Source organism: Canis aureus, chromosome 1 (genome assembly GCF_053574225.1).
Source record: "Canis aureus isolate CA01 chromosome 1, VMU_Caureus_v.1.0, whole genome shotgun sequence".
Taxonomy (NCBI): domain Eukaryota; kingdom Metazoa; phylum Chordata; class Mammalia; order Carnivora; family Canidae; genus Canis; species Canis aureus.
In genome coordinates, this window is record NC_135611.1 from 108,021,963 (window position 1) to 108,049,814 (window position 27,852).

Sequence of the window (27,852 nt, forward strand, 5' to 3'; positions counted from 1 at the left end):
CTGCCGACCTGAATCCCTGATACCTGGTCTCATTCTGCTGTGGAGAGACTTGGGTTGCTGTTCTAGATTTCTAGTTTTATTTCAAGGGAAAACACCTTGGTTTAGTTGAGACTTGCAAGTGGCAAAAATTTGGCTCAAGCTCTTTGGCAGAAAGGGGCTGTGTCACCAAAAAAAAAAAAAAAAGGAAAAAAAAATCCACAGGTAGCCAATAACCACCGTGACCACATGAAGCTCGTAGCTACCCAATTGAGCAGCACAAATAAGATATTTTCGTCATTGCAAAAAATTCTATTGGACAGCACTAGCTTAAAACATGTTTCAAGGACACTGGCCTCTGGACTTTAGCCCTACTGTCCCGAGTGGCTCTGTTTTCCGGGAAGAAAAATGTTTTCAGTTCTAGTCTTCACTAAAGTGCATCTCCAAGCCAATTATGTTGCAGGGGAGTAGAAACTGTATTTCCATGTTTGACCATCTTTCCCATTAACTGGTGGTGGTGGACAAAAAGCCCCCATCCCCGGCCAGAATCCGGAGTGGCCACCAAAATGTGGGGACAACAGCAGGTGCTGAGTACCCAAAAGAACATGTATCCAGGAGCCACTTCCTCCCTAAATTCTACCAACAACAGAGGGGGCAAGGGATCAGAGCTGTTTTGTAGCTTGGACCCAACAGATGCCTGCTAACCCTTCTTCAATTCCTACTTGGATGGAGGATTGAGTCCCTGTTTCACATCTTGTTTCGGTATTGCGTGCCCCAAACTCCCTAGCTCAGCACCTCTTGAACATCATGTGATCCTGCTGCTTGACATTACTCAGAACCCGCTTCTGGTTAGTTTATTTCTAACAGTGCCTGCTTCCAGCTACCAATCCTAGGTCTTACTAGATTCTCCTTGAGAGTCTGGGTTCTACTCTATAGGAAGAACAGTTAACCTCCTACTCCATACCCCCCCCCCCCCAGATAAGATTAGGCCTTCCAGAACAACAACAGATGCGAGGCGGGGCCAACACCTGTCTCCCTGCCAAGGCAGTCCAGCTATAAGCCTTGTGAAAATAGATCTCATTTTCCACACCATACATACAAGCACAACACAAACATGCCCCAAAACCACCAGCTGCTGCAAAAAGCTTTATTGTCTCCATTTGGTCCACGTTTTGGGAAAGGGCTCCAGAATGGTTAAAAAGCTGCCTAGTGGCTGCATGGGAAAAGGTTCAGGCACAAGCCCTGGCACCGGGGGGTTGCCAGAGGAGCCCCTCAAAGGCTGCTGGTCTCCAGGGGCTCCTAGTCGTGCTTGAGAGTGAGCCTTTCGAAAAGATACTCGCCCAGCCCAGCCTGGGGGGTGGCCAGCCTGCGGAGGTTAGTCAGGTGGTCGCCCATCTTCTTGATGAGTTTTACCTCCTCATCTAGGAAGTGGTTCTCCAGGAAGTCACAGAGCTGGGTGATGAAAGAGAAGAAAATATTGCCACTTACCCACTAACAGTGTGACAGACGGGGAAACGAGGCTAAACGGGAAACCTGCCCGATTAAATTCGGACGAAGGGGGTACTTACATGGGGATCCGCGCGGGCAGAACCCAGGGCATGCAGATCCAGAAGGGCCTGGTTCAGGCTCTTCTCCAGAAGCAGGGCGGCTTCCATGGCGTCCAGGGTCTTCCCCCATTCATCTTGGGACGGTTTCTGTACAGATGACAGAGTACTCAGGACTAGCTACACAGCCCGCAAAGGCGCCTAAGAGCTTGCAGCGATCACCCCTAGTCTCCTACAACCACCCGTCCCGGGAGACTGCGCTGCAGTGTGGACAGCTACGTCTTCGTGGAAAAGCGCGCGCCTCCATTTTGCGCCGCACAAAAGCGAACACAATGACCCAGAAGCCCACGTGGGGCCTAAGCCACTGCAGGCAAGGCGCTTCGCGCGCACGGCCTACCGGGACATGTAGTCCGGTGCCCGCACACTGTTTACCTGCACGTCCTGGAAGAGGGCGCGGCCGCCGCGCTGGTTTTGCATCTTCAAGAAACGCTCGGCGCCCTCGCGCTTCTCCTCAGCCAACTCGCGGAAGAAGTGGCCCACACCCTCCAGAGCCACATCGTCACGGTCGAAATAGAAGCCCTGTGGGAAGACAGGCGCGAAAAACGTTTAGCGGGAAGAAAGGCCGGCCAGGCGCCGGACTCCGCCCTCCGACTACCCAACGAGACAAAGGCGGCCAGCGCACGCGCAGAGGGCCGGAGGTGCGCGCTAGTGGGGGAACTTAGGCTGGGGGCGTCCTGGGGACCCTCACCAGAGAGAGGTAGGTGTAGGAGGCCCGCAGGTGCATGTTGACCAGGCGGTTGACGGCGGCCTCCACCTCGGTAGAATAATTCTGACGAATCTGGGAGCTCATGGTTGATCCTGGACAAGGAATTAAATTCAAACTTGGGTGTTCGCTGCCGGTGGCAGAAGACGGCCAGGAAGATGGCTCCGAAGGTTGCGACTGGAAAAAAGGTTGGAGGGTGGCCGTTGGCTGGTAGAAGGGGCGTCCCTGGGTCTGTTCCGTCCAAACACTGTTGAAGCAAGAGACAGATCCGCAGGACCGCCGAAAGCACCGCGAGAGGCTATGGCCCGGGCGGCTTCTTTTATAGCGCGCGGGCCCTCGGAGGTGGGGCGTTCAGGGAGGGCGATCGGCCAATCTGCGGTGTCGGGAGGCGGGGCTTAGAGCCTGCTATTGACCAATCCGAGCTGACAGGCGTCCCCGACCCCCGCCCAGAAGTGGGGAAGTCACGCGCCAGTAGCGCGAGGCTGTTGTGAAATGGGGAAGTGGGGGTGGGGAGGGGGTTACGGGGTTCAAGGGTCCTGGGGCTGATTCTGGGAAGTCAGGGGATTGTGAGATCTCTCTGGTAGGTGGAAGGTTGATGGGTACACTGGGAGTCCTGGAAAATTATGACTGGAGATTGGGGGTGTTTCAGGAAAATAGGTTGCATTCTGGGGTTGTCTCTTAGAATATGGACCTTTCTGGCACCCTGGAGACCTCCAGATGACTGGGGTTTGCTCTGGAAGATAAGGGGTCCCCGGATCATTAAGAAGTTTGGAAGGCGGTGTGGTGAGATATTTCTGGAATCTTGGGGATCTCTGATAGATGGGTTGAAAGGGGGACATGGAGCCCTGGGGTTCACTCAAAGATTGGGAACTAATGTAGCACTAGAGCTCACAATGGAAGTCCTTATCTCCTTATCTTCTGGAATCTTGCTCTGGGAGAGGGGTGGTGGTGTGTGTGTCTTTAGGCTCAGGAAGTGATCTTCAAAATTAAACGGACAGTTTCAGAGCCTTGGGTCCTCCCACGCTCCCTCTCCCCACTAGGGGACAAGGATGTTTCTGGAAGCCTAGTAGGGGCTTTTCTAACAGGTAGGATGTCTTTGGAGCCTTTGAAAGATTGGGCCACTTGGAATACCTTGGGGCTATTTCAAGGGTCTGTTGTTTTTCTGGAAGCTTACAGGCATAAGGGTAAAATGACCCTCAAGTTTTAGCTGTCCCTCTGAGGCCACATTTCCTGGAGACTATTTTGAAGGCAGCCAGAGACTTGGAATTCTCTTTGGCTCTCCAACAGTCTTTCTGAAGTTGTCCCTGTCTTGCCTGACACCTGCTTCTTTCCTGAAGGTCACAAAGAGCAGCCCTGGGTCCTGGGGAAACAAGGAGGGTCTGGGGACTTGTGCATGGGATGAGTCCATAACCAATGTGCATTTTTAAAGTATGTCAGTTCTAGGCTAGTGTCTGGGAAGTAGAGCTGGCTCAAAGCAGACCTCTGCCCTCAAGGAGGTCTCCAGGCTAGAGGGAAAGGAGACCAAGACAGGATCGACCCTATATTCAGTGCCCTATTGGAGGTAGCCAGTGGGTTGGACAGGGGAGCTGGAGCTGAGGCCTGCTTTGCAGAGGCCCCCCCACTCTAAACAGCCCAGGCTGGGGGGTATCCCCTGACTACAGTAATGCTAGACTAGGCTGGTATCTGGGGTTCTCAAGGGGTGCCTGGGCCAGTGGCCGGAGAGCAGATGTGCTGAGTCATGCTGAACTCAGCAGGAAGGGTCTCAGGCAGAGGTGGGGGTGGGGCCCCTGACTGACCTCATGTCCGCAGGCAGACTGCTGGGACCCTGAGATCTAGGCCTGGCTGGGAACCACGTCTGGCCCCCTCCCCCAAGATGTGGAGGTGAGTGTGCTCTGTCTCCGAGTCTTACACTCTTTAGTTCCCTTGATGTTTTCCCTGACTTCTGCCTGTGGTCATACTGTCCCCCCCTCTCTAGGGGGGTAACTCAGTCTCCCCTCATTGCTTATCTTAGCTGCCACCTCTCCCCTGACTTGGTGTCTCTGGGGAGAGCCTATGGGGGAGGGGCAACTGCCCCAGGCATACAGTCACAATGGGGCCTGAGTTACTCATTCACCAAATTTCAAACCTCAGCCTAAAGACCTTTGGCCTCCAGCAGGGCCCACCTGCAGAGAGGTGGTTTTGAGAATGCTGCAGGTGGAGGGAGAGAAGTGGGGAGACAGATGATCTGAAGAAGGACTGAGATCTTGGAGGCGGGGGAGATCATGGGATGGGGCAGAAGACAAGAGACCCAGAGAGGCAGAGGACAGAAGGACCCAGAGGGAAGGTACAACAGACCCTATGGCCAAGTGATCTCAATCTCCAATTTCCTCTTCTATGTCCAATCTATTAGGTGGCTTTCCAGCATCTTCACTAGGGCCTACTCTCCTCCAGGGCCCACCGAGCTACTGGGCCAGCCCCTTCCCCTGAAGCCAGTGTCCAGCCCTGTCCCCTCCTCTGGGACCACACAGCACAGGCTCAGGGCTTATCCTCTCCCCTGGACTGCCAGGTTCCAGCCATATGGCCTACAGTAGCTAACCCACAGGGCTCTAGTGCCTTCTCAGGGTCCACAAGGTCCTCCCAAGGCCCCCTCCCTCTTTTCCCCCCCTCCCATTCTCCAACTCAGGAAGTGTGCAATTTCCTCTGGTCCCATATGGTGGAAGCTTCCAAGGTCTAGTTCTCCAGGGCCTGCTGCCCTGTTCTCTTTTCTTAAAGCCCCAGGGCTACACTGCCTGACTTGGTCTTGCCCAGCACTACCTCCAACACAACCCTGTAGGCTTCCAAACAAGTGGTCTTCGGCTCCTTCGGGACTGCAGGCTCCTAGAAGGCAGAGTGTAGCCTTAACTCATCACCAACCCAGAGGGCACCAGGCACCTTTGAAAAAGATTTTTCAGCACATGAAGCCTGGTCTCCTGTGACAGCCAGGGAGTGGGGCTCAGTGATTCAGACTCTTTAAGTGTGGCCTGAAAGAGGTTTATTGCCCCCCCCCGACCACTCCTCCCGTGCCCCCCCCAATAATTACAAAAGTAAGAAAAATGCCCATGACCCCCAATCCCCACCCCTCCCGGAAAAATGCCATAATTTATGCAGAAAAGACACAGTCCAAGGCAGCCGGTGGCCTCAGCCCATCTTTTTCCAGATGGTGAGTGACGCAGTAAGCACTCCAGCCACAAAGATGGTCACTGTCTGCCACGTGGGTGTCCCAAAGTAGGAGAGGAGGCCGTCCTGTGGATAGGGACATCAGTTACTTCAGCAGCTGGGCCAAGGGGCAGCCCCTGGGCCAGTACATGAGGAATCAGAGAGGAAGAGGGGCCTTGGAGAAGTCAAAGGGCATGAGTGGAGGCAAGGGCCTAAGATTAATGGATACCAAAGACCTGGGGTCAAAGGGTTGTCAAAAAAACTTAAGGGATTCCAGAGGAAGTAGAAGCATCAGGAAAGGCAGAAGGTACTAGTTAGTCCAGGGGTCACTGAGAGGTCAGAGGTCACCAGGAGGTCAGGGGTCACCCAGAGGTCAATGGATCCCAAACACATCAGAAATTGATTAGACACATGAAGAAATGCATTATAGACCCCCAACTGATGATCCAGAATCAGAGAAGGCAAAACTGTGATGGCCTCAGTTAGACCCAGGGACCTCAGAGGAGTTGGGGGGAGGGGGTTACAGGCCTCACCCAACCACCCTGGTCCTGGATCCAGCCCAGCAGCCGCTCTCGAAGGAAGTCCAGTGTCCAGCCCATGATGGTCCTGATCAGCTCGGGCACCTTGGTACACAGGGCCTACAGAGAGCAGGGTTGGCCTTAAGGACTGAGCGCCTGGGGACAATGGCGCCAAGCCTCCTTTCTCAACTCTGCCTCCCCTCCTGCGCCACTGCAGTCTTTTTCCACTCTTGAGTCAGAATGAGCTTCATAAATTCTAAACTGGATCTTGTTATTGTCAACTGCCCTGCTCACACACCTTCCATGGCTCTCCACGTGGTAAATACCAAAAGGCATGTCTCAGCTCATAAGGCCCTGTATGAAGGCTCTGCTTGACTGCATTCCAATTTTCTACTTCTCTTCTGTGTCTCCTTTACCTTCTTCCTTATCTTCGTTCCCACCAACTCTTCCCTGCCTCAGGACCTTTGTATGCGCTGATTCTTCTATCTAAACAGGCTGCAACCAAGCAAATTTTTACTCCTCCCTCAGAGCTCTCATATTAGATCTAATATCACTTCTCTGAAAAGGGGCTTTTCTGATCTTCATACAAGGTAGGACCAGACATAGCTCCATGTCCATGACTCTCCAACTCCCTGAACTTCCTTCCCTTTCCCACCCTATATTTAACTGGCTGCTTCCTCCCTGTTGTCCCCAGCACCTTACACAGCCCCCACCATCACTCTGACCACTGTCCCCCTCACCTCCAACCTTCAAGCCCCATCAGCTCAATGTAGCAAACACATTAAGAAATCTACTCCCTGCCTCCACAGTCATCATTCACCAAGACTACTGTAAGTGCACCCCTCCCAGGTTCCCAGTTGTTGCCCTATAATTGTTATTTCCTACCCACAATGGCCAGAAAAAAATTGTTGGGTTTCTGCTCCTCCGATATTTTAAAGCTAAAAGAATTTCATAGTAAATAACCATATGCCTGCAGCCCAGATTGTACGATTAACATTTCACTCGCTCAATCTTTTAAATTTGTAAATCAGGTCACCTCACTCTCCTGTTTAAAACCAGCCAGTCACTCCCATCTCATTCATGGCAAAGTTAACATCTTTAACATCACTTGTGGTGGGGAAGGGGGCCCTCCCAAGACCCCTTGCAATCTTCCCCCAACACATCAGCCTTGATCCTGCCTCAAGTACTTTGCAGTTGTTCTATGGCCACTGCCAGATGCCCCTCCCCCTAATCTTCACAGGTCACTACAACTTTGGCTTTAAATGTCCCTCGATCTTAAAAGTCATTCCTGGCCACTTGACACAATTACATCATCCTAGTTTACTTCTCTCAGCACCCATCAGACGATGTGAGCAATATGAGAGCAAGGACCTAGCCTGCTCTGTTTGGTGCTGCATCCTGGGTGTCAAGTACAGGTTGTGCACATAGTAGGCCCAATCATTGTATGCTGCATGAATAAGCGAAGGAGCAAACAACCAGCCCATGGCTCTCCATTCCCTTTGGTGAGTGGGCTGCCACAGGGGTTGACCTCACAACTCCCAGGTCCTCAGAAGTCTGACTGGAGCATCCCTGGGCTCACTGCCCTGCAGCCGCCCACCTTGAGCACCAGTTTGCTGGCAAAGTAGAAGAGGGCAACAACCCGGCCCCAGTTGAAGTTGCCATCAGAAAACATCTCAGCTGCCACTCGGAAGAAGACCTCACGGGGAGAGTCTGTGTCCACAGCTGCGATCATCCTGCAGGAAAGAGGAAAGACAGTGCTGTAGAGGGAAGATCATGCAGTGTGGAGACTCTGGCATCCACCTTGTACCAAAGACAAGGAAACTGAGGCCCAAGCCAGGCTGACATGAAAAAGAAGGGGCCAACATGGGGGAAAGGGACAAGATGGACATTTAGGAAAGTGGAGAAAATGAGTCCCTAAGGGAAGGTTTCAATATTCTGAAAGATGAAAGGGCTGAGTCCAGGGTGCTGAGTAGAGGTGGTGGGGCCCTGGACTATTGGGTCTGCGGGAATAGGAGGGGAGGGTGTGGGTCTGAACTCCAGGCTCCTAGGGGAAAAGGGGTCTGAGAGTCAGAACTCCAGGGTTCTGAGGGAGAAGGGGACCAATGGCTGGACTCCTGGGGCCCCGGGGGGCCACACCTCTGCAACTCCATGTTACTGTCCAGTTCATCTCCGATGCGCTTGAGACACTCGCTCAGCTTCTTGGTGGATGCATCCTGGGGCACCTGCTCCAAGGGCAGCTCAGGTGTCTCTCCCCCCATTCGCCCTGCTCGATCTTGGATGAAACTAGAGTGGGAATGGAGTGGGAGGGGTGCAGAATCAGAATGGGGCATCACTCCTGAAATCCGCTCAGCAATAATCACACCTCAAACTCACCCCTGAAGCAAAAGGGCCCCTGTCTTCATGATCTGCTCAGAGCTGGTGGGCCCTAGAGGAGAAAGGAGGGAAGAGGTGCCTGGACTCTTGGGTCCTAGGGGACCCAGCGAACTAGGGTGGCTCATGATCTCAGAGGGAGGACAACACTAGAGGGTCCTGTATTTCTGGGTTCCTGGTAGATACTGAGGCTAGGGGCCCGGACCATGAGTCCCTGATGGAGAAAAAGGCAGGGAGCCTAGGCCTGTATCCTACGTTCTTCTGGCGGAGGAGGCTGAGGGAACGCTTCATGCATCCCAGACCCCTGGCCTGAGGGGGCAGAGGAGAGACCCGCCCCTCCCACCAGGAAGTGGTGCCGGCGACAAGCCCGGGCCTGCCCCGGGGGCTTGGACTCTGGGGTCTCCAGGTTCTCGGGGGTCCGAGGACACCAGGCAAGAAGGAATCGGGGCACGGAGGCCAGAGAGCCAGGAACCCCCGGGGAGGGAGGGGGCTGGAAGCTGGCAGCGCCCGATCCGGGAGTTTCTGCCCGGGAGTGCTTGGAGATCGCACGGCCCCAGACCGGCAGGAGAGATCGTGGGGCCGGCCGGCGAGGGGGCTCGCCCTCCTCCCGCCCGTCTGCCTCCCGCCTCACCCCCGCCTCTGGGTTGCTCCCCGGACCCGTCCATCACCGCCGCTCCCGCCGCCGCCTCTCGCCGGGTCCGCCCGGGCGGCCGCAGCACGCCCCTCGTCACGTGACCGCCCCGCTGAGCGTGCGTCCTCTCACGTGATCGCCCCGCAAAATGGTGGCCGCGCGCTGTCGCCCCGCAGAGCCGTCCGGTCACGTGACCGCACCTGCCTCACCTGCCTGGGGAAGCCTCGGCCCCTATCGCTTGACCGTCCAAGCCGCCCTTCCTAGTAGGAACCGGGTAGTGGCGCCGTTCTACCGGCCACTAGATGGATGGCGGCTGTGACTTTCATTCGTTTGTGCAGTATTTTCGGAAGTTTCTGGTGGGCTTTGAGCCCTCCCCAGGGCAGAAGGAACATCGAAGGCCAAAAATATCGTTTACTGAGGCAGGACGTTTCAGATGATGAAAGTCTGTGAGTTGTTTTTGTGAAAATAAAGGGAACATGAAGTTCAAAAAGTGGCAAGACTAATCTGTGGTGATAGATTGGCAGGGTATGAGCAAGGAGGGGCCCCAAGACAGGCACCCTGGGTGCATGAAACGAGCCATGTCTTCATCTAGGTGATGATTACTTGGGTATGCGCATGTGGAAAAACTCATGCAGCTATGCATGTGAAATGTGCCCTTTACTGCATGGAAATTATATCTCTTTTTAGAAAGAAAAGAGGGGGACGCCGGGGTGGCTCAGTGGTTGAGCGTAGGCCTTTGGCTCAGGTCGTAATCCCAGGGTCCTAGGATCAAGTCCCGCATCCAGCTCCTTGCAGGGAGCCTGCTTCTCCCTCTGCCTATCTCTCTACCTCTCTGTGTGTCTCTCATGAATAAATTAAATCTTAAAGAAAAAAAAAAAAAAAGGAAAAGAGGAAGAAAAAACTCAGATTATAAAATAGGCGGGGGTCAGATAAGGAAGGGTGGGGGCATATAAGAGATGGGATCTATGTCCCAAGCGTGGCTGGGAGCCATAGCAATAGAAGATCATAGGAGTCCTCGTAAATCAGCCTAATGCCACCAGGAACTTAGACTGACAAAGTCAAGTTTATTGACTCATTGTGATGATGGAGACCACACAAGAGAGAAACCATGGAGCATTTTGAAAAGGAAAAGGTAGAGTTATTAAAGGATTTCCAGAAAGGGAAGAATTTAGGTGACAACTAAATGAGAGACTGAAAGCAAAGCAGAGTCAACATCAGGTGCAGACTGTAAGAGGAACAGGGGGTCTGGTATCCTTGGCAACTACTAGATAATCTAGATGTGGAGTTTTGGGTCCAGAAACCCTTTATGTGAATCTCTGCACCTAGATTGGAAATTGAGGCTGCTACTCTGTTTCAAATGACTACAGGCAAGAGTGGGATGTTTCATTTTTACTGATAGAATTTCCAACACTTCACGATTTTAGGGAACAAAGTTTCTCTGTGAGTAAGAAAGCATATCCTTAGGGGAAAGAGTGTTTCCTATTAACTTTGAAGCTAGCTTTGTCTGTGTCTATTATTCCAGCCCGATGAATTAGCCCTCCCTTTGTCTTAATTACAGAGAAGAGAAGAAAGGGCTTTTAATGCCGCTATGGACCTCTAAACAGTACAGCCCTTCAGTAGCGGGGCGGGGGGGGGGGGGGGGGGGGGGGGGGGGGGGACACAACAAGACACAGCGGACTTCTTAGCGAGTTCCGAAGTCAGAACTGTTTGTAATAACAAAGATGCCACGATGAAAGTGTGAAGTCCGCCTCCAAGATGGTTCCTGGTGATTTTAGTCCCCAGGTGTTCATGCTCCTGTGTAGTCCCCTCCCACACTGAATAGGGCTGACTAATGTGATCAATAGGATTTTGTGGAGGGGCAACTGGGTTGAGTATCTGCGTTTGGCTCAGGTGGTGATCCCGGGGTCATGGGATCAAGTCCTGCATCCAGCTCCCCATGGGGGCCTGCTTCTCCCTCTCCCTCTGCCTATGTCTCAGCCTCTTCTCTGCATCTCTCATGAATAAACAAATAAAATCTTTGTTTAAAAAATAGGATACTGTGGAAATGACAGAGTGTGACTTCCAAAATTAAGTCCTAAGAGTTACTGCAGCTTCTGTCTTGCTCTCTCTTGGGTAAATTTGCTTTAGCAGGAGCCAGGCACCATGCTGTAAGGACACTCAAGCAGTCATCTTCCATAGAAACACATGTGGTGAAGAACCAAGTCTTTCAGCCTTGTGAATAAACCTTTGTAAACATGACCTCTAGCTCTAGGGAAGCCTTCAGATGACAGCACCCTCTACCAACGTCCTGACTGCAGCCTCACGAGAGAGACCCTTAGCTAGAACTACCCAGCTACTTGTGGATTTCCAATCTTCAAAAATTATGTGAGATGATATTTATTGCGGGTTTTTTTTTTAAGATTTTATTTATTCATGAGAGACACACAGAGAGAGAGGCAGAGACACAGGCAGAGGGAGAAGCAGGCTCTCTGCAGGGAGCCCAATGTAGGACTCCATCCCGGGACTCCAGGATCACGCCCTGGGCCAAAGGCAGGCACCAAACCACTGAGCCACCCAGGCATCCCTTACTGCGGTTTTAAGCTAAGTTTGGGAGCGATTTCTTTCACAGTGATAAATAACTAAGACATATAGGATAATGATGGCCTATTTACAGATGAGGAAACCGAGGCCCAGAGAGGGAACTGAGCTTTCCAAAGTTGCACAGGAGTTCTCTCAGGTGCTGGCAGGTATCCAGCTGTGTCGTTTGGACAAGGGCTTTCTTACTCAGATCCGTGGGTACTAGCCTCTTCCATGTCCTCCCAGCCTCCAGTCCCTCCCCTCTAGCTCGTTCCCTACATGGACTTTGAGGGGTCTTACTATACCCAGAGCTGACTGTGGCCCTTCCCGGCTTATAGCCCTCCCGTAGCTTACTAGTAATGAAAAAAAAATCTCTTATACATATTTTTTGAAAGACTTATTTATTTATTTGAGAGAGAGAGAGAAATAGCACAGGTGGGAGAGGGAGTGGGAGACTCTTCACGCAGACTCCCTGCTGAGCAGGGAGCTGGACAAGAGACTCAATCCCAGGACCTGAGATCATGACCTGAGCTAAAACTTAGTCTGCCATGTAACTGACTGAGCCACCCAGGCGCCCCTCTCTTACACATTATTATAAGACAATAAAGCTGGGGTGCCTGGGTGACTCGGTTCAGCGGCTGCCTTTGGCTCAGGTCATGATCTCAGGGTCCTGGGATCAATCCCAGGTTGAGCCCCAGTCAGGGCTCCCTGCTCAGTTGGGAGTCTGCTTCTCTCTATCCCTCTGCCCCTCCCCTCCTGTTCTCTCTCAAATAAATAAATTAAATCTTAAAAAAAAAAAAGGCAATGAAACTAATAGTATCTGCTATTTAGAGTACCTCCAAAGAGGAGAGAAAGAAATGGATATTTTAAGACTCTTCTAAGAAGGAAAAATATGATTTATAGATATTTTAAAGTCATAGATTTGTATCACAAGATGTAAGTTACAGGTAGAATCTGGATGTGGCCTGGATCTCCTGCCTCACATTCTCTCCCAAGGCTATAAAAAAAAGGCGTCAGTTGGCGTTCTGGTCTTATCTAAAGTCTCAACTAGGGAAGGCTCCATTTCAACTTGCATCTTTCAACTTCCCATCTTCAACTTGGGAAGACTCAGTTCCTTGGGAGATGTTGGACCAAGGGCCTCAGTTCCTTCCTGGCTGTTGACAGCAGGTTATCCTCACTTCCTTGTTATGAGACCTCTTCATAGGGCAGCTCCCAGCACAGCAGCTGGCTGCATCACAGTGAGGAAGCAAGGGTGCCAGCAGAACTGAAGTCAATCTATCATCACTCTGCCTCAGAATGGACATCCCATGGCTTCCGCCTTTAGCAGATCTCTAGATCCAGCACACTCACAGGAGAGGGGAGCCACAAGGATGTGAATATTGGATGGTAGAGGTCGTTGAGAGCATTTTAGTAGAAACCAGTTATCATGCCAGGAAAGGAGGAACCCTTCATGCACCAAGTAAAGGCAGTGAAGGAGAGAAATAACATATGTTGTGGTGCTAAGTTATTCGGGGGGCAGGGGGGTCTGCTGGCTGACCTAAGAAACTCTCTGTGGTGGAGAATAATAGGTAGGATTGGGGGGTTCCAGTTTTGCTTAGACGTATTAAAAATGAATCTATCTCATGTTGTAAAAGCTGTGATAGCAGTTGTTGTGGTTAGCTATTGCTGTGTAACAAATCATCCCAGAGCTTAGCATCTTAAAACCACAGTAATAATCTTATTATCTTGGATAGGCCTGAGGGTAATGGAATTGAGGAAAGGCTTAGCTGGGCAGTTCCAGCTTGGGGTGACTCAGTGTTTTCAGGCAAACAGCTGGAGCTGGAACAGTCAAGTCCATAGTGGTGAGGACCTGCTGATTGAGCATATTCATCTTCATGGGGTCTCAAGGCTATCTGTGTGGTTTCCGTGTGGGTTAGTTCGAATTTCCTTGTGGCCTGGCTGCTTCAGGACAGCTGGACTACTGGTATTATGGCTGAAGGGTTCAAAAGTATTTCAGCTAACAGGGAAGAAAGTACATTGCCTTTCCTGACAGCCTCACAAGTCATGGGGCATGACATTCTGCCATGTTGCAGTGGCTATGAGTGAGTCACGAGCACACTCAGCTTTAAGGAGAAGAGGAACTAGAAGGGTTCTAACTCTTAATGGGGGAAGTGAGCGGGGACAGGAGACATCTTTGGAAAATGTAAGGTGGCACACCAATTCAGCTGCTTTAGTGAAGGCCAACGTAACAGGGAGTGAGTTCCAGTGTCAGAGGCTGTGTCTTTTATTTATTTATTTATTTATTTATTTATTTATTTATTTATTTATTTATGATAGTCACAGAGAGAGAGAGAGAGGCAGAGACACAGGCAGAGGGAGAAGCAGGCTCCATGCACCGGGAGCCCGACGTGGGATTCGATCCCGGGTCTCCAGGATCACGCCCTGGGCCAAAGGCAGGCGCCAAACCGCTGCGCCACCCAGGGATCCCCGAGGCTGTGTCTTTAACTTTCTATGTCAACTTGGCTGGGCCAGAGTGTCCAGAAATCTGGTCTTATATTTCCTGGGTGTTTTTTTTTAATTTAATATTGTGTTTGTTTAATCATGAGATACAGAGAGAGAGAGAGGCAGAGACACAGGCAGAGAGAGAAGCAGCCTTCACACAGGGAACCCCATGTGGGACTCCAGGATCACACCCCGAGCCAAAAGCAGGCGCTCAACCACTGAGCCACTCAGGCATCCCTTCCTGGATGTTTCTGTGAGGGTGTTTTAGGTGAGATTAACATTTAAATTGCTGACTTAGTAAAGCAAACTATGTTCCCCCATGCAGGTGAGCCCATTCCACGCAGGTAAATGCCCGAATAGAACAAAAAGGCTGACCCTCCTGAGAGTAAGAAAGAATTCTTTCTGCCTGATGGCCTCTGAAATAGGGCGTCAGCTTACTTCCTGTCTTCAGACACACTAAAACATCAGCTCTTCCTGCATCTCAAGCTGCAGGCCTTATGATGAGTACACCATCAGCTCTCCTGGTACTCAGCCCTTTAGACATGGGACGGGAACTAAACATTGGCTCTCTTGGGTCTCCAGTTTGCAGACTCACCCTACAGATCTCAGGGCCTGCCTATCTCCATAATCATGTCTGTCTTCCATCTTTCTAGCTTGTGGCTCCACATTCTGCAAACATGGTTTCCATCTCATGGTGTAAGACAGGCATGGTGTAAGACTGGATGGCTCAGTGGTTGAGCATCTGCCTTTGGCTCAGGGCATGATCCCAGGGTCCTGGGATCAAGTCCCACATTGGACCCCCCACAGGGAGACTGCTTCTCTCTCTGCCTATGTCTCTATCTCTCTGTGTGTCTCTCACTAATAAATAAATAAAATCTTTTAAAAAATTATGAAAGACAAAAACAAAAACAAAGATGGACACACCAACGTCCAACATCACATCTCTACTCCAGTACCAGGAAGGGAGAGGTTGAAAGGGAGACCTTCCTTTTTGCCTAAAAAAGGCCAGAACTCAGATGCTATACACATTCCATTGGTCAGAACCCGTTCACGTGGCAAAAGCTAGTTGCAAGGGAGCCTGGGAAATGTAGTTTTGCTGGGCAGCCCATGTCCAGTGAAAATTTTCCCAATATAAGTGGCCATCTTTGAAACACAGAAGACTGAAAGCAAGCAAGCAGAGGGCTGAAACCAGTGTAGTGATAGCTGAATGATGTATAATAGGACTTGGAATGGAAAATAATAGAAAACTCATTTGATTGGTGTCTAGTCTCATTTGGTCAAAGTAAGAATTATTAGTATAAACCCGGTTTATTGGGCAGCCTGGGTGGCTCAGCGGTTTAGCCCTTGCCTTCGGCCCAGGGTATGATCTTGGGGTCCCGGGATTGGGTCCCACATGGGGATCCCTGCAGGGAGCCTGCTTCTCCCTCTGTCTCTGTCTCTGTGTCGCTCATGAATAAATAAATAAAATCTTTTTTTTTTATTTAATTTTATTTATTTATGATAGTCACATAGAGAGAGAGAGAGAGAGGCAGAGACACAGGCAGAGGGAGAAGCAGGCTCCATGCACCGGGAGCCCGACGTGGGATTCGATCCCGGGTCTCCAGGATCGCGCCCTGGGCCAAAGGCAGGCGCCAAACCGCTGCGCCACCCAGGGATCCCAAATAAATAAAATCTTAAAAACAAAACAAAACAAAACAAAAAACAACCCGGTTTATTCATCTCTATCTTCTAGAACCTGGTAGAATTTAACTTCCTGGTCTCTCTTTGGCTCATCAAGATCATGTGACTAGTTTTTACCAACAAATTACAAGAGCTTGTGTATATTGTTTATGTGCTAGGGCATTTTGGTATCAAAGCCTCCAGAGCTTTCTTTCCTTGGCCACAGTGAACAGCAGGACTCCAGATTATGGTGGCTTTGTCAGCCAAGTTACCAGACATATACAGACCGGAACCCTGGGCTAATACATAGCACCAGTGATACAAACCTGTTATGCTAGGCTGAGGTTTGAGGATTGTTTGTTACTGCAGCATACTCTAACCTACACAAACTATTACAGAAAAATATGAAAGTTAGACCTTGCTTAGAGCCCAAAGTTAACCCTATTTGGCTGGCCAACCACCCACACATAGCCCCCCTTCAACTGCTTGAATATTTTAGTGGGATGAACGTCCTAAGTCTGCTACAGGCCTTGCCAATAAGGCCATTGAAACAGAAGGCAAAAATCAACAACAACAACAAAAAACAAATCAGTTGGGGGCAGCCTGGGTGGTTCAGCGGTTTAGTGCCACCTTCAGCTCAAGGCCTGATCCTGGAGACCCGGGATTGAGTCCCGCATCGGGCTCCCTGTATGGAGCCTGCTTCTCCCTCTGCCTGTGTCTCTGCCTCTCTCTCTCTCTCTGTCTCTCATGAAAAAATAAATAAAATCATTAAAAAAAAAAAAAACCAACCCAGTTGAAATAACTTTTTTGTCTAATAATGGAGGCCTCAAGCTTCTAGAGACCAGTTTGAGAAAAGCCTGACCTCAAAGCAAAGGGCCATCAATAAACATTTGCTGAGAACCTACCATGCACTACAGGCTGTACATACATTATCTCATTTAACCCTCACCAGACGGTAGTTAGTACTATGTCTCTCCTTTACTGATGAGGAGAAAGGGACAGAGAGATAGGCTTCAGGAGAATGCAGTTAGGGACTTGCCTCCTACCCACACACTATTCCTTGCATGAGGTCATACAGGATATGGCAAACCAAGGATCTATTCATAGGTGTCTGCTCCTAGAGCTTGTGAGAAATGTGATCCTGACCCTGCCTTCCTCCCCCTCCCCACATCCTTCTACCACATTTATTCTCCAGTGATCCCTTTAGTAATGGACTTGCTCCAGTTCCCACCAAACCATGACCACCAAGATCTCTGTGGGAGCCATGTCTTTATTGACTCAGGGCATGCATTAGCGTGTGTCTTGGGGGAAGGTGACTCCAATGGCCTTCCTTATTTCTTCAAGGATGTCAGCCAGGAGTTCACTTTCTGCCAGGGGAATCACAGGACTTTCCTTCAGGCCTGCAGGGAGAGTACAGTTAGGGACTGGCTCCTCCTACTCAGACCCCAAAGATCAAAAGAACTACCATTCCCAGAATCCAGTGAGGCACAATAATACATGGTTCAGGCAGATGGATGCCCCAGGGATCCTGGAAATTATAGTTCTAGACCGCTACTTAGAGTGGCTGAGGGTTGGGGAGCAGCTGACTTCCCCTACCAGGTTTCCCCTCTGCCTGCCACCCTCTCACCCATCCTCCACATCCTTACCCTTTCGCAGGCACTCCCGGACATGCTTGGCCTCATAAGCCATGCCTGCTCCATTTGTAAAATTGAACTCCTTGCTTGGGGCCGGGGGCAGTGGGAACTCCTTATGCTCTCCCTTCAATACCAGCTCCGTTGGGCACCAGCAAGGGTCAAGGATCTGGGGGGACATAAGAGGTGGCTACTGGGGGCTCCAGCCCAATGATACTCGAGGACCTCTCTCACACACCAGGTGGCTAGGGGCTGGTAGGCCTCTCTCTGTTCATCTCCCCAGGGGCAAACCCCTCTCTAATCTGGTGCTTAAACCTAGTGAAGACAGTTTATCTTCACATGTGTGTGAATCCCCTTCGCAAGGAAGAGACTTAGACAATCCAGAACCTTCTTATCTACTAAGAGACTTGGGTTTTTTTGGCCCTAGAGCCATACCCAAGCCTAAGCCAAACTGGAAATAGAGATGTGACTGGAGCAAGGTCCAAAGTCTATAGTTCAAATCTGGGGCAAGGTCCGAATTCTTCTGCTAGGAGCAGGATTTCCTTCTAGCAACAGGACCCATGAAGCCCAATGAAGCCACTCTTCGGTAATGTCTACATCCAGTCCTCGAAGCAATTCTAAAGGCCACAGCTGCCCTCCAAGCATGGTTGATAAGAACTAGTTTCTCTTTAGGCCTAAGGATTTTTGACAGACCAGGAAGTTCACCCTCAGGAAGGATCCTGGAGGTCTGAACCCATCCCATCCATGTCCTGGTGATCAAGGATGGATTCCTTAGCAACGCTGTGGGGACAGACTAATTCAGGCCACAGCCGGCTCCAACAACCACAACTGGCTGTTGCTAGGGGCCACAGTTCCCAGCATAGCCAGTCATGCCTCACCTGGCCTATGCCCTTGGTACCGCTCACAAAGGCCATATTAGAGAGCTGAGCAGAGATGCTGCAGGTAAAGCTGCCATGGATCCCTCCTGGGTACTGGAGGAGCACAGTGACGGTGTCGTCCACACCTGGGGAAGGTACAGGACAGGAGAAGGCCTGATTGCAAACCCTGCCTATGGAACCTTGGGCAAGAAACCTCGTCTCTAACACAGCAGTGAAAAAGAATGAAGCACTAAAATTATGTATGCTGGGGTACCTGGGTGACTCAGTTGGTTAAGTGTCTGACTGGATTTCAGCCTAGGTTGTGATCTCAGGGTCATGAAATCAAGCCCTGAGTTGCCCTGAGTGGGATCCCAATTCAGCAGGGAGTCTACTTCTCTCCCTCTTCCTCTCCCTCTGCCCTTCCCCCTCCCAGCATGTCCTCTCTCCTCTCCTCTCTCTAAAATAAATAAATAAATCTTTTTAAAAATTAAAAACAAAAAAATTAAAAACACATATGCTGGGGTGCCTGGGTAGTTCAGTGGTTGAGCATCTGCCTTTGGCTCAGGGAGTGATCCTGGGGTCCTGGGATTGAATCCTGTATCAGGCTCCTTGCAGCAAGCCTGCTTCTCCCTCTGCCTATGTCTCTGCCTCTCTCTGTATGTCTCAAATGAATGAATGAATGAATGAATAAATAAACAAACAAACAAACAAACAAATAAATAAATAAAATATTGAAAAAAACAAAACACATATGCTAAGTGAAAGAAGCTGGACATAAAAGGTTGCATATTGGTGGATTCCACTTGTGTGAAGTGTGTCATCTTTGGCAAATCCCCAGAGCCAGAGAGTAGATGAATGTGTTTCCTTCCGGGTCAGGGGGATGGGAGAATTGGGTGTGGGTATGGTTTTTTTGTGGGGTTTTATTTTGAATGATAAAAATATTCTAAAATTGATTAGGATAATAAACGTACAACTCTGTGAATACAGTAACGCCATGGAATTATATGTTTTAAATGAGTAAATTGTATGGCATTTGAATTGTATCTGAGTAAAGCTGTTACCAAAATAATAAACAATGTATACTAAAAAAAAAAAAAAAAAAGAAGGGCACCTGGGTGACTCAGTCATGTGTCTCACTCTTGGTTTTGGCTCAGGTCCTGATCTCAGGGTGGAGGAATTGAGACCCGCATCGGGCTCCCCGCTCAGTAAGGGCATCTGCTTGAAGATTCTCTCTCTCTGCTCCTCCCCACACTCATGAGCGCTCTCTCTCTCTCCTCCCCCCCCCTCGCACGTGCGCACGCGCGCATGCATGCACACACTCTCTCAAATAAGTATATAAATCTTTTTTTAAAAAAGATTATTTATTCACGAGAGACACACACAGAGAGAGAGAGGCAGAGACACAGGCAGAGGGAGAAGCAAGCTCCATGCAGGGAGCCCGACATGGGACTCGATCCCGGGTCTCCAGGACAGGCCCTGGGCTGAAGGCGGCGCTAAACCGCTGAGCCACTGGGGCTGCCCAGTATATAAATCTTTAAAGAGAGAGAGAGAGAGATGGGATCCCTGGGTGGCGCAGCGGTTTGGCGCCTGCCTTTGGCCCAAGGGCGCGATCCTGGAGACCCTGGATCGAATCCCACGTCAGGCTCCCGGTGCATGGAGCCTGCTTCTCCCTCTGCCTGTGTCTCTGCCTCTCTCTCTCTCTCTCTGTGACTATCATAAAAATTAAAAAAATAAGATCTTAAAAAAAAAAAAAAAGAGAGAGAGAGAGAGAGAGAAAGAAGGGCACCTGGGTGGCTCAGTCCAGCTAAGCATCTGCCTTCAGCTCAGGTCATGGTCTCAGGGTCCTGGGATTGAGCCCCATGTCTGGGGCCCTGCTCAGCTGGGAGACTGCTTCTCCCTCTCCCTCTGCCCCTTCCCCTTGCTCGTGTTCTCTTTCTCTCTCTCTCTAATAAATAAATAGAAATATTTAAAAAAATAAAAATATAGAGAGAGACTTAACCTCTCAGAGCCTGTTTCATCCTCTGTAAATAACCTGTTGTGGGATGCCTGGGTGGTTCAGTGGTTTGATGCCTGCCTTTGGCCCGGGGCATTATCCTTGGGTCCTGGGATCAAGTACTGCATTGGGCTCCCTGCATAGAGCCTGCTTATCCCTCCGCCTGTGTCTCTGCCTCTCTCTCTCTCTCTCTCTGTGTCTCTCATGAGTGAATAAATAAAATCTTAAAAAAAAAAAAACAACTGTTGTATCGGTTTGTGAGAATCCATTTCCTCAGCTCCAAAATGAGGAGAATCGAAACTGTATCATACAGCTGTTAGAGTATTACACTAAGTTATGTAAAATGCACAACGCACTTTGAAGGCCATTTGGATTATAATAAGGGCTATATAAACTATATAAGCATTAGTTAAACATTAAATTAAATACAGCATGTAAAGTGCTAGCCTGGATCTGGAACACATCATACATGCCCTCAATGGAAGAACCTGCTGACCTAATTCTCTTTGGTTTCAGAGAAGCCCAAGTTCTTTTTCTGTTTTTAAGATTTATTTATTTATTTCAGAAAGAAAGAGAGAACAAGCATGAGCTGGAGAGGCAGAGAGAGAGAAAACTTCATGCTGACTCCCCACTGAGTGTGGAGCCCAACGTGGGGCTGGATCTCTTGACCTTGATATCCCGACCTGCGCCAAAACCAAGAGTCAGATGCTCAACTGACTGAGCCACCCAGGCGCCCCGAGATGAGGCCAAGTTCTTATCTGCTCTGTGAGCCTGGATAAGTCTCTCTTTCTCTCTCTCTCCCAGTCTCTTCACCTGTAAAATGGGGACGACTACAATATATCTAACTTAGAGGGCTCATCCCTCTAATAACCCCAATGCAGAGGAAGCATTTGATAAAAGGAATCTGGTTTGGGAGCTACTATTTAGCCAGATATTAGACTGAGAGGATTTTTCTGGGGTGTGACATTCACCCATGTATATTTTCCTGGTTATTCATTGCTCTCTGAGGGGCTGTTGGCTGATATGGCCACAGGAATTCTCCTCATTCCCCTGTGAGTGCCCCTCGGTAATATGACTCTTAAAGTTCCTTCAGCCAAGAGGTATTGTCTAGGGACGGCTGAGTGGCTCAGTGGTTGAGCATCTGCCTTTGGCTCAGGGTGTGACCCCGGAGTCCTGGGATGGAGTCCCGCATCAGGCTCCCTGGAGGGAGCCTGCTTCTCCCTCTGCCTGTGTCTCCACCTCTCTTTGTGTGTTTTTTTTGTTTGTTTGTTTAAAGATTTTATTTATTTATTCATGAGAGACCCAGAGAGAGAGAGAGAGAGAATGGTAGAGACACAGGCAGAGGGAGACGCAGGCTCCATGCAGGGAGCCTGACGTGGGACTTGATCCTGAGACTCCAGGATCACGCCCTGGGCCAAAGGCAGGTGCTAAACTGCTGAGCCACCCAGGGATCCCCTCCAACTCTCTGTGTATCTCGTGAATAAATAAATAAAATATTTTTTTAAAGATGTTATTTATTTATTCATAGAAACACAGAGAGAATGAGAGGCAGAGACACAGGCAGAGGGAGAAGCAAGGAGCCTGACGTGGGACTCAATCCAGGGTCCCCAGGATCACGCCCTGGGCTGCAGGTGGTGCTAAACCGCTGCGCCACCGGGGCTGCCCAAATAAATAAAATCTTAAAAAAAAAAAGAAAGGTACAGTCTATCTGCCTGCCTCTGAAATCTGAGCTGGCTTTGGGCCATGGAACAGAAGCAAACAAGGTAGAAGCAAAGGTTTGAAAGTGCTTGCACCCTGGGGCCTGCATTTTGTTGCACCTGGCACGGAGCCCATGGTATGAATGAGGCCAAACCAGCCAGATGAAAAGAAAGACTGACTTCAGGGACACCTGGGTGGCTCAGTGGCTGAGTGTCTGCCTTTGGCTTGGGTTGTGATCCTGGGGTCCTGGGATCAAGTCCTGCTTCAGGCTCCTGCTTCTACCTCTACCTCTCTCTCTCTCTCTCTCTCTGTCTCTCATGAATAAATAAAAACTTTTTTTAAAAAAATGCTAATTCCAGGGATCCCTGGGTGGCACAGCGGTTTGGCGCCTGCCTTTGGCCCAGGGCGCGATCCTGGAGACCCAGGATCGAATCCCACATCGGGCTCCAGGTGCATGGAGCCTGCTTCTCCCTCTGCCTGTGTCTCTGCCTCTCTCTCTCTCTGTAACTATCATAAATAAATAAAAATTTTTAAAAAAGGCTAATTCCATTAACTTTGTTTTAATTTAAATTAAATTCATTAACATAGAGTGTAGTATTAGTTTCAGAAATTGAGTCATGAACCCTTCAGGACAACCTCCTTGCCCCTTTCTTTCTTTCTATGCCCAATGTGGGGCTTGAACTCACAACCCTGAGATCAAGGATCACATGCTCAGGATGCCTGGGTGGCTCAGCGGTTGGGTGTCTGCCTTCAGCTCAGAGCATGATCCTGGAATGCCTGGATCGAGTCCCACATTGGGCTCCCTACATAGAGCCTGCTTCTCCCTCTACCTATGTCTCTGCCTCTCTATATATATCTCTCATGAATAAATAAATAAAATCTCTAAACCAAACCAAAAAAAAAAAAAAAAAAAAAGGGTCACATGCTCTATGGACTGAGCTGGCCGGGCGCCCCTATGATGACCCCATTATTGACATCTTACCAGTAACCAAGACTCAGAGATTTGAGTCCCTTGGCTAAAATCACACAGCAAATCCCAGTACAGAGCCTGCCCACACTCTCAACTCTGATCCTCTTTGGCTTCAGGCAGGAAGTTCTTACCTGATTCTTTTTTTTTTTTTTTTAAGATTTTATTTATTTATTCATGATAGTCACAGAGAGAGAGAGAGAGAGAGAGGCAGAGACACAGGCAGAGGGAGAAAGGGGCTCCATGCAGGGAGCCCGATGTGGGATTCGATCCCGGGTCTTCAGGATCGCGCCCTGGGCCAAAGGCAGGCGCCAAACCGCTGCGCCACCCAGGGATCCCCCTACCTGATTCTTGAAGGGCTAGGAGACTTAGCCCCAGCTCAGGGCTCCCAGTAAGGGAGGATCACTCTTGTCATCATCAAATAGTCCAGGATAGATTGTACCTGTTTCATAGCGCCTTCCCACGGCTGAAATCTTCTCCGGCTTCTGCCCACCAAAGACCATAGAGATGAACTGGATGCAGTAGATGCCAAGGTCGAGCAGGCCACCGCCAGCCTGGGCCCAGTCTACGGACCGGGGAATGTGGGTGAAGTTCTTCCCAAATTCTGCCCGAGCCACCCGGAGTTCCCCCAGAGTTCCCTGTGACAGAGCAGCCCTCAGAGCCTCTATAGCAGGAAAGAAGCGGGTCCAGATGGCCTGCACACCACAGAGGGGAGAAAGCAGGACGATGGAAAAAGAAGGAAAGATGTCAGGACCCAGGAGTTAACCAACCAATTCCTCTCCCTTCTGGGAACCCAGTCTTGAGGGAGTCTCCACTGTTCCAGACTCTCCAAACAAGGACCTTCTCCTCCCTTCCATAGCCAGGCTAGGGCCCCAAGTTGTGTCTTGCTCCTAAGTCTCTGCCCTCTCCTCTCCTCTCCATTCCCATGGCCCCAACTCTGACCTTGTCCTTTCTTATCTAGACCATTCTCCCAGTCTCTCAATGTTATGGGCTCAATTTTGTCTCCACCAAATTCATGTTGAGGTTGTAACTGCCCCCCTCCCCCAGTACCTCCCAGTGTGGAGATGGGGTTTTTTAAAGAGGTAATTAGGTTAAAACGAAGTCATTATGGTGGGCCCTAATCCAACAGGAAGAGATGAGGACAATGACATACACAGAGAAAAACCATGTGAAGACAGAAGGAGAAGACCACCATCTACCAGCCAAGGAGGGGGAGGCCTTAGGAGAAACCAGCGCTGCTGACATCTTGATCTCAGACTTCCAGCTTCCAGAAATATGAGAAAATAAATCTCTGTTGTTTAAGTCACCCAGTCTGTGGTAATACTTTGTTATGGCAACCCTAACAAATTAATACACGCTGCCTCCCCACTCTAGGCCACGCTTCATGTGGCTCCAGAGGCATCTTTCCTTCTCTTAGAGTGCACCTTTTCTCAAATTACTTGCCCAAGGTCACAGAGCTAGGAACTGGTGAGATGGAGTCTAGAGTCCTCTAACTCTAAAGCCTGTCCAAGGTCAGCTTCACATTAGATATGTGAGATCTGTCCATTCTTGTTTTCTTTAAATTTTTTTTTTTTTATGATAGTCACAAAGAGAGAGAGAGAGAGAGAGAGAGAGAGGCAGAGACACAGGCAGAGGGAGAAGCAGGCTCCATGCACCGGGAGCCCGATGTGGGATTCGATCCCGGGTCTCCAGGATCGCGCCCTGGGCCAAAGGCAGGCGCTAAAACGCTGCGCCACCCAGGGATCCCCCTTGTTTTCTTTAAATCTTAGCTCTGCTTTCCCCACTCGGGCCCATTTACCTGTGCAATTTATTTTCCCTTTAAGGCTTGAGTTAGTCCCTACCTGTAGGGAAACTTCCTTGATTATCCCCCACCTGGGCAGGTGCCTTGGTGCTCTGTCAGCTGCCCAGTACTATATCCACGAAAGTCTGTGCAACTGTGCATTGGGATCACCCATTTCTGTGACCGTAGCGGACCTTGGCTTGTTGCAAACTGAGCCTGTGTCTTACACGTTATGAATCCCCCAGTTCCTGGGGTTGGATCTGGAACATAATTGGGGCCAACAGAACTGAAGAAACAATAAATTCAGAATGTGGGCACTGTTGAGCACAGTGAGAACCAGAAGCACTGAGTATTAAATCTTGGCTATCTACTCCTTTGGCATAGGGAACTTTGCAGACTGGGAGCAATATTGGGCAGAAGACAGCTAGATAGGACATGGGGAAGTAAGAGGCAGCTGTTGCTACTACTGGCAGCACCTACAACAAGGTAGCATTTCAGAACCACCATACCCCTTAAAGTGAAAATAACTTCTAGAGGTCATTTGGCAGCCATCTTAATTACTGGCACTGGGCAAACTGTCAAAGGTCCCCTATAGGTAGCCATTTCTGATAAGGGCAAAAGCAAAGGCAGGCTGATCTTAAGAGTTGGTAGGGTAGGGGTGCCCTGGTCCTTCTGACAGCTTTCCTTGGAAATCTACCCAAACTCAGCCTATTGCTATTCTCTGTCGCCTCTACTGCTGGCATGTTTCTCTGAAAAGTGGACCAAGTATCTTTCAGGGCCACGTTTGCTAAGGGCCAAAAGCCATGGCTCTCACTCCTAAGTGTTGCTAGGAGATTTCATGGGCATAGCTCAACTACATCCTGGAAAACACACCAACGCCAGTTCGTTTTGTGGCCATCTTGGTTCTGGCCAAACCCTTTCGTTGTGTTCCTCAAAAAAAAAAAAAAAAAAAAAAAAGGCCCCTGGAAACCATGTTTAGTAATGGCAAGAAGCACTACCTCGGAGGTTGGAAGGTCCCCTCCACCCTCACCTCCATAAGAAAGAGGCCTCGGGATCGGGCTTCGGCAACCATTTCGCGAACTTCTGCAGCGTTCACACCCATGGGCTTCTCGCACAGGACGGCCTTGCCCGCTGCCAGGCACAGCAACACCGCGGCCTTGTGCTGGGGGTGCTGGGTGCCGATGTAGGCCACCTCTAGATTGGAAGGGAGGAGGTCCGGAGATCATAAGCCCCGCCCACCCCAGGCCTCCGGGACCCTCCCACAATGTAGAGGCCCCGCCCCCAGCATCCTCCCAACTGGGGGCCGCCCCCTAGGGCAGTGGTCAAACCGCAGTCTCCCATTAGGAAGGAGCTAACCATTCTCTACTATAATTCTTATTTTCTTCAGATTATTTTTATTTATTTATTTATTTTTTTGTTAAAGATTTTATTTATTTATTCATGAGAGACACACAGAGAAAGAGGCAGAGACATAGGCAGAGGGAGAAGCAGGCTCCATGCAGGGAGCCCGATCCCCGGACTCTGGGATCACGCCCTAAGCCAAAGGCAGACAGACCCCCAACCGCTGAGCCACCCAGGCGTCCCTATTTCATTTCATTTGATTTCATTTGATTTCATTTGATTTCATTTGATTTCATTTCATTTCATTTCATTTCATCATTTCATTTCATTTGTTTAACAGAGAGAGCCAGAGCACAAGCAGAAGGAACAGCAGAGGGAGAAGGAGAAGCAGGCTCCCACCTGAGCAGGGAGCCCAAAGATGTGGGACTTGATCCCAGAACGTTGGGACCGGGACTGGAGCCAAAGGCAGATGCTTAACCAACTGAGCCACTCAGGCACCCCTTTCTTCAGGTTATTTCCAGCCTTCCCAAATTATCATTAAGTCATTTGTCACAACAACATCAAGAAGTAGATACTATTGGGACGCCTGGGTGGCTCAGTGGTTGAGCATTTCCTTTGGCTCAGGTGGTGATCCTGGGGTCCTGGGATCAAGTCCCACATTGGGCTCCCCACAGGGAGCCTGCTTCTCCCTCTGCCTGTGTCTCTGCGTCTCTCTGTGTGTCTCTCATGAATGAATAAATAAAATCTTTTAAAAAGAGAGAGGTAGATACTACTATTTTGCCAATTTACAAATGAGGAAACTAAGAAGAGTAAGCAGAAGAGAAAAAATGTCAATTCAGGCAGCCTAACTCCCGTCAGGTGGTTGTCCACCTGTAATGTTCTGTCTCTCCATCCGGGCCACCCCAGAACACAGACGCCCTGGCCACAGAGCTTACTTACAGCCTGAAGGGGATCGAAAATTCAGGCCCCTCCCCCTCCCATCCCGCAGAAGCCTTGTCCCTAAACTAGACTGCTAATCCCAGACCAAACCCTATCCTACAGTTCTGCCTCCCAGCCCCAGAGCCTTCTAGAAGCACACAAGGGTTGGGCCATCCCATGGAGCCTTGCTTATCCTACGGAGCAGCCTTAGAGACAGTGCCGCCATGGCCTCGGCTGCCCTTGCCACTCACCCACATTCGGGTCTTTGGCCAACTCCTCATAGGACCCGTAGGCTTTGGGGATGTCATGTTTCCTCGCAAACTCCTTCGCCCGGCTCAGGTCGCGGGCCGCTACAGCCACTACCTGGAAGGGAGCTAGGGTCAGACTTGAGGGGCTGAAGCAGGTGCTGGCCCGGGACAGGTGGATGGGAGGGAGGTTGATGGAGAAGGCCCCAGGTCAAGAAAAGTTATGTCCCCCAGGACGGAGGCGGGGGGGATGGGGTCTTGGGGGAGGAGGTGACGGGGGCTGGACATCGGTCCTGTAAAAGAGAGATCTGGGGGGAAGCGATTATTAAATCCCCTAATAACTACATTTCTTCTCTTCTTAGTAGCTTAGAACAAAACCCTCCCAAACTTGACGAAACCCGAGTTCACAGGACTGAAGTGGAGAAAGGAGTAGGGGGTCCCTCCCTCCCTCCTCCCGCAGACCCAGGAGTCCCGGCTCCCCGGCCTGCTCTTCCACGGGATTCCGGGGGGAGGTGGACCTGGTGCTCGGAGCGAGGCAGCGTTCCCAGCACGGTCGTGAAGTCGCTGGAGATAAGGCCGGCTGACACAATACCCCAGCGAAGCGCCATCGCCAAAAACCTAGGGTCCCGAAGCCTCGCCACCTCGGGCTGTAAATTAAAGACCTGAGGCCCCGCCCACCAGGGGGCGTGGTCACCTCTCCGCCCCCATTGCCCCTACGCCGCTCCTCATTGGTCACGAGGCCAGCGCGCC

General features: G+C 50.3%; 3 protein-coding genes and 1 long non-coding RNA gene across 6 annotated transcripts; 1 reads left to right on the forward strand and 3 right to left on the reverse strand.

Moving 5' to 3' along the window:
• Positions 1-1,091: 1,091 nt before the first annotated feature.
• FTL (ferritin light chain) lies at positions 1,092-2,588 on the reverse strand. Its single transcript, XM_077846001.1, has 4 exons — positions 2,269-2,588; positions 1,953-2,099; positions 1,545-1,670; positions 1,092-1,428 (listed from the first exon to the last, which is right to left on the reverse strand). Exons 1-4 carry the CDS (start codon positions 2,368-2,370, stop codon positions 1,276-1,278), a joined length of 528 nt encoding a protein of 175 aa, XP_077702127.1. The 5' UTR covers positions 2,371-2,588; the 3' UTR covers positions 1,092-1,275.
• A 208-nt stretch (positions 2,589-2,796) lies between these two features.
• On the forward strand, positions 2,797-8,258 carry LOC144282411 (uncharacterized). 2 transcript variants are annotated; one of them, XR_013350856.1, is made up of 4 exons: positions 2,797-2,863; positions 2,966-3,066; positions 4,093-4,164; positions 7,518-8,258. It is a non-coding gene; the product is annotated as an uncharacterized LOC144282411 (long non-coding RNA). The 2 variants fall into 2 exon arrangements; XR_013350855.1 differs by lacking the exon at positions 2,797-2,863 and having other exon boundaries at positions 2,870-3,066.
• Positions 5,362-9,123, reverse strand: BAX (BCL2 associated X, apoptosis regulator). Of its 2 annotated transcripts, XM_077845975.1 has the most exons (6): positions 8,977-9,121; positions 8,349-8,400; positions 8,112-8,258; positions 7,573-7,708; positions 5,991-6,095; positions 5,362-5,544 (listed from the first exon to the last, which is right to left on the reverse strand). In XM_077845975.1, the coding sequence occupies exons 1-6, from the start codon at positions 9,008-9,010 to the stop codon at positions 5,440-5,442; spliced, it is 579 nt and encodes a 192-aa protein (XP_077702101.1). In that variant the 5' UTR covers positions 9,011-9,121; the 3' UTR covers positions 5,362-5,439. The 2 variants fall into 2 exon arrangements, with proteins under 2 accessions (XP_077702101.1, XP_077702111.1); XM_077845985.1 differs by lacking the exon at positions 8,349-8,400 and having other exon boundaries at positions 8,977-9,123.
• Positions 9,124-16,924: 7,801 nt separating this feature from the next.
• Positions 16,925-27,777, reverse strand: DHDH (dihydrodiol dehydrogenase). The gene is made up of 7 exons (XM_077846031.1): positions 27,621-27,777; positions 27,109-27,220; positions 25,629-25,792; positions 23,261-23,513; positions 18,182-18,306; positions 17,319-17,472; positions 16,925-17,072 (listed from the first exon to the last, which is right to left on the reverse strand). The coding sequence occupies exons 1-7, from the start codon at positions 27,708-27,710 to the stop codon at positions 16,963-16,965; spliced, it is 1,008 nt and encodes a 335-aa protein (XP_077702157.1). The 5' UTR covers positions 27,711-27,777; the 3' UTR covers positions 16,925-16,962.
• Between the last annotated feature and the right edge of the window lie 75 nt (positions 27,778-27,852).